Below are 6,000 nucleotides of genomic sequence, written 5' to 3'. Positions count from 1 at the left end.
CAATGTTTTACAAAGCCAGTTTCAAGCTCTTGCAGTGTTTGGAAACTGTTTTAATTGTACAATAAAGGGAATAACATGTCACTTGAGATGTAATTATTAAATAATGTATTTTTAATGAATTACTCTGTGCAGTAATGTCACTAGACAGGCCTTAACATTCTAGTTATCTTTGATTTGTGTATTTATTACCATATATAGAATTGATTTATATTACAACAATAAATGTCAGTCTGATTATTGCAAATATGTGACTCAAATCAAACATAGAAGAGACTGGTGAGCTTAAAAACTAACAGTTACCAGGAGCTACTTCCGGCTTCCCCAGGCCAACAAATGTAATGCTATAAACTAGCTCTTTGTTCTACAGTGGTAGCTCCTGGTGACCGGTTAATGCTGGATAACCAGGCACTGCTTCCAATTCCTGCTTATCCAATCCTAATTGTGAGCCCTGTGTGTAATGAACTCACAATAGGTGAAGAATCTAAGCAGAAATGGGAGCAGCAGACATATAGAAACTCAATGTCTCCAGAGCTCTGGTCCTCTCCAGGCTGGACTACTGCAACAGCCTCTTTCGAAATCTGCCTAAATTCTCCCTTCGCCCCCTTCAACTAATCCAGAATAGGACTTCAAGACTTTTCCTTGGCCTCAAGCTCAGGGACCGCATCTCTCAAGCACAGAAATATCTCCAATGGCTCCCGGTGGCAGAGAGGATCAAATTCAAGACCCTCTGCATCATCTGCAAGGCTTTCTGGGGCCAGGAACCACACTTCATCTGACTCTTTCCCTAAATACCTCCCTCTTTGAGACTTTGTCATCTAGGTGCAATTCTCTGCAGATCAGATGCTATTCAGAGCAGAGAGTAAGGTGTAGATCTCTTTCCTCGGCAATAGCATCTCTCTGTAAGGACCTCCCTGCTCCTCTCAGGCTTCTGCCTGATCTCCTTACGTTCCGGAAGATTCTCAAGACCCAATTTCTCTCTTCATTTCCCCCCCCTGCTAATAGCACCCCCTGTCGCATTGACTGACTGCCTGTTCCCTTCTGAGTTCCACAGAGCACCAGGTCTTCCTCGCCCAGTATACCCCAGCACCCGGTCTTCCTGCCCCCACCCAAAAACCCACACTTGCCCTTCCGGGCCCCTTAACCCTAACAAGCCGGGCAGTTGTGCATCCCTACCGAGCCTGGCCCACCCTGTCTTTACCCTTCGCATGTGGTCCTCACTCTGCTTCCCCTGGAACTTGCCCACCTGGCCTCGCCTTAGCACTTGCCTAGCCCCATTGGCCCTCTTCTTCCCCTCCTCCCCCCCAGCACCTGTATACCTACTCTTGCCCCACATCTCCCTCCCACCCTAGCATTTTCCTTTCTGCCTAAACCTACACCACCTCCTCTCCCCACTCCCTACACTTCTTGTTAAGGCACTTGCATGATCCAAATGACACATGGCCTAATCGGACCATTATTGTTTTTTTCTTCCCTGCCCCCATCCCCCATTTTTTTGTCTTGTGGCACCTTGAAACACCATTTTTTATAGGCTCTTTACAAATAACCAATAAATAAAATAAATGAAGTCTAACCTCACTGGAAAGTAGGAATCATGTTAAGTGGCTGCAGATAGCAATAGACTAAAGGTTTATGTGCCACAGTGTTAGCCAACATTAAAATAATGAGTAAAGGAATGTGACCTGCCAATGTGCACTAGGAACATGCGCCTGTGGCCTTTTCCCATTTACATCTTACTGTGGAGGCCTACATGTGGAGGATAACCAGTCACGCATGCATCAATGCAGAATAAAATATGATTCCTGGAATAGAAATACACAGAAGCCAGTAAGTCTTTCAAAACTGCATTCACTCGAGGCATGCTGTCATTTTAGTGATGTAAACTTTTTGTTCTTTCTATTGTTGCTCATTGCACGTGTTGCCCTGGCTACAACAGTCCCCCAGTCTGGTGCGAAATCTCCCCTCCACCCCCCTCCCTTCCTGGTACGTTTGTGCTGTCTTTATTATTAACCGACCGCTTTTGTATTCAAATGATTGCAGAAAAGAAGTGGCCAACTTTGGCCAATAAACTGGCCCACACTATTAAATCCTTTTTTTTGTGGCCATTCCTCCATTGGCCTCGACAAGGGTCATCTTTGAAAGAATACGTACATGTTGTGGGACCAGGCGCATTGATACAGTTGAAAGGGAAGTAAATATTTTCATATGTGTGATACTTGAAATATTTTGTTTTTCACTGCAGCTTGCCATTAATATTGTTCAATTTGGTGGCATGTGTTCCCAAAACCAAAGTCCCTCCAACACGCTGTGAACGCTGGATGAAGGGTCACATTGTTATGTGTCTGTAAATCCACCACCCAAACAATTTGAAGGCAAAAATATGTTGAATATCCACAAAGAAGTGATAAGATTCACTATATTGAAAAACATATGTAGGAATGTAAAGTTTCTACTACTGAGATCTGTCTTTCGAAGCAGTTGATCATCTGTCACATAGTGAGAATGGAAACACAAGACACAATGTAAGCAAAGTTTTAAATACTATTTATGAAAGTGAGGATGGCAAGTGTGCTGTATGCTATATGATTTACGTTGGGACGGATGAATGTTCAATTTGACACACATAATAGACGTGTTAATTGTAACTTAAAATGATAGTTAACAAATATGTACTGTGTTTATAGAATTATAAATTGTGTATTGAAATATATTTTTGCATTCTCGATTTTCCATAGTTATACAATACTGATGTGCGCCTATCATGGGTACAGTTTACCTGTCAACGGCTTCTTTAACTGCAATTGGACAATCATCAAAAACGAATCTGTGATGACCATTATGTGGGACAATCAACAGACACCAATCCGTCCTTTTGCGGTTGCAGTGAAAGGAGCAACATGGCAGCCTATAGGCTTTGAACACGCGCATATTTGAAAGTGTTGCATTTGAAATTTAAACCACTCATTGTTTCTCTGTAATGGAACAAAATGTTCCTCGATCAGAAATCGGTGATGGAAGATAACTTTGTGAAGAATGCAAAGACTGGAATTAATCGATCAATTAAAGGAATCCACACTATAAGATCACCGTTCACAGTTAAACAAAAAATGAGAACCATGTGATGTTCGCTAGCTATAACCTTTATTGGAAAAAGTTAACCATGTTTTCGTGGACTTAATCACCTCTTTTCAGCGTTATGTCAAAATTAAAAGTACTTGTTACACTCCGACTATTGCTGTTTTCTTCAAAACAAACTGTTTTGATCGGTTTGCATCTGTTGTGGATGTGTGTGTTTACGTTCCTGGTTCTGCGTTAAATAATGTTGGTGATGACAGGGTACGTTTGCGCTGCCCACTAACGTCATTAAAATAGGTGTAGCTCATTGTGAGCGTCTAGTGATGTCAGGGGCAGGCGATCTGAATTAGTGCCGCGAGGGCACTTGAACTTAGGGCGATGGATCAACAGATAGGATTAGCACAAGATGGCGGTACCCGACCTGTTTTCGCATGTGTTAAAGTGAGAAAAACGGGGGTAAGTTGCACTGGAATTTTTTTTTAAGAAACATCGATTTATGCTCTAAAATATATGCCCGATCGATTAGGCCAATAACATTTCTGACCAAACTACCCCTTTAACCTTTTTGGAAGCTTCTTTGCAGGTAATGTGAAACACGAGCACCGTTGTAGATTAACCGAGAATAGTTATGATGAACATTATTGTTTAACTTGGCCAACCTACTTTGTGCCATTTCCTCGCTTGTGCATCTGCGCCCTTAAAGGAGAGACTTCAATGTTTATTTCATTAATGAACATTAGTGAGCAAATCAAAAGTTCTGCATTCACAGAGAAATTCTAGTCCGAGAGACACAGTGCAGGGCAAGTTACAGCACATATACTGGATGGTTGACCTACATGCTTTTTCTCTTGGAGCAGAGTCAGATTTTATTCTCCCTTGCCATATGAAAATTAGCATTTTTTTTCCAAACAAAACTTTGTTGGCCTGTCCCTAAACACACACAAGGTTGGCAGATAAAGGCACATGGAGACAATTTTGACAAACGAATAGAAGTCGGGCCTCCTTGTTGAACAGTCATAATAATTTTTTAAATCAAATAGAATATAAAACAATTAATAAAATAAATACTGCCTAGGAAGAAGAAAACAGTACATCCCACCATCCAAAAACCACAATTAAGAAGAGAATCATAAGAAATAAGTTACACTGCAAAATCAGCAGGGTTAGCTAAATTGCTCCTCAGCTCCAAGAAGGACTGAACTGTTGTGCAGAGTATACAACCGAGTAATAGATTCTGGTCTGTACCTAAAGAGCAGGACCGCCTTGCCAGTTATGAGGCCACATTCAATTTCTCTGTAAGACAGTAGTGTTGAATAGCAATCCCCCAAGCAGCGACAATGCATGATTTACACACATACATGAACTACAGACCCTCAGCCAAATAAGTGCCCTAAAACAGAAGCAAAGATGAAGCCATATATTACAGAGTAATTGACTCTGATGATTGCTAGTATGAAAGAAAAGCGCACAAATTTGTAATGTGAAAGGCAGTTCTGTTTATTTAAAATAAGCAAATCTGTGCATCGTATTTAAGATCCCAGAAGAAGCTTACTTTGCCTAAGGCGTTACAACAAGAATACCCTCACACTCCCAGCATTGGTGGCTTCAATGTTTAGGCATGCTTACCTTAAAGCAGGTAATTAACGGGAAAGCTGCTTCCAATTAGATGGGCACATCGATGACATACACATGATCTACAAGTGACCAATATTTCTGTTGGCAGCTATGCAAACCAAAACCATGATGAACTGCGTCACTTTCTAAAAAGGTGCAGGACATCTGTACCTTCAGTGGTCAGTGGTATATTTAGTGATGAGCGTAGGTTCTGCACAGATGCAAAAAAGCCTACCAGAACACAGTATGCAATTCGACCACAAGTACAGAACACAGCACAGACACAGATGAGGTTTGCCACATCCATGTGGCTAGAGATCCACCTGTCACTGGAGAGAGATGCCTTAAGAGTTTTTCAAAAAACAGATCTATGCTCCAGGAAGAGCAGTGACTACGGTAATCTAAGCCGAAGTCTAGATAGATTGTTAATTATGCATGTGCTCTTGTTTACTAACGCATGTATTTTCTTTTTTTTTTGTTTAATTTGAAGCTGTCAATTAGGACCACAAAAAAGGACAAAACAAAAAAACTAAATTGGCTGGTGGCATGCATTTTAGAATACACATTACGTCCATCCATAATGCCACGTGTACTCGGGCCTGTAACGTTTCACTAAAGTGCAAGGCTTCCGATTTATTTACAGCATTGTATCTGACCTGGCTCCGTTGTGGGAGCAGCGTGTATTTTCTTTGAAACTGGACAAAGTAAGCCATGCAGAGTTTACACCGCTGCATGTACAGTAACCGATAGCAAAAGAAGAGTCTTCTGCCCTACTGTGCTACTGAAAACAGCAACCTCAAAATAAGACTCCTTAGGTTACACAATTCTTTCCAGCTATACACACTAACAATAAACTGACGTGAGGCGTGCTGTGTGGCGAGGGCGAAAAAAATACGCACAGAGATCCACAGTCAAACAACTAGACTGTTTTTTTTTTTTAAGAATGCTGGCAGCGATACTGTTATCGCGTAGTCCCAGAGACAGTTGTCTCAGATTTTGGCGATGTACCCTTCCCGCACGAGAAAGTCATAGATTTTGCGGGTTTTGTTGACGTCTATCTTGATAAGTGCTCTAGCCTGCGCCAGTCTCAGGCCTCCTTGCTTGTGGCACTCGCTCATTAATGCAGATTTGTATTCCAAGTAGGCCCCAGGGACCAGGCGCACGATCTGACACAGCTGAAAGGCAAAGACAATGCAACAATGGTTAAATCATCTGAAGAGTGTTGTGACAAAAGTACAAACAGAAAATATTAAAATCGAGTCCGACTCAAACCCACTAGTGTTTTAAAATTAACTATTTCACACAGGACTGCAG

General features: G+C 41.6%; 1 protein-coding gene across 1 annotated transcript in view; it reads right to left on the bottom strand.

Annotated features, from left to right (window-relative positions):
• Window positions 1–4,544: 4,544 nt before the first annotated feature.
• Window positions 4,545–6,000, bottom strand: part of TADA2A (transcriptional adaptor 2A) — a 426,671-nt gene continuing 425,215 nt past the window's right edge. The window contains exon 15 of the mRNA XM_069614669.1: window positions 4,545–5,861. Within this exon, the coding sequence (XP_069470770.1) occupies window positions 5,676–5,861 (186 nt within the window). The 3' untranslated portion in view covers window positions 4,545–5,675. The remainder of the gene's footprint in view (window positions 5,862–6,000) is intronic.

Source organism: Ambystoma mexicanum, chromosome 9 (assembly GCF_040938575.1).
Source record: "Ambystoma mexicanum isolate Mex_15411 chromosome 9, UKY_AmexF1_1, whole genome shotgun sequence".
In the NCBI taxonomy this organism is placed as follows: domain Eukaryota; kingdom Metazoa; phylum Chordata; class Amphibia; order Caudata; family Ambystomatidae; genus Ambystoma; species Ambystoma mexicanum.
Note: the sequence above shows the minus strand (reverse complement) of the source record. Positions and strands in the feature narration are given on the sequence as shown.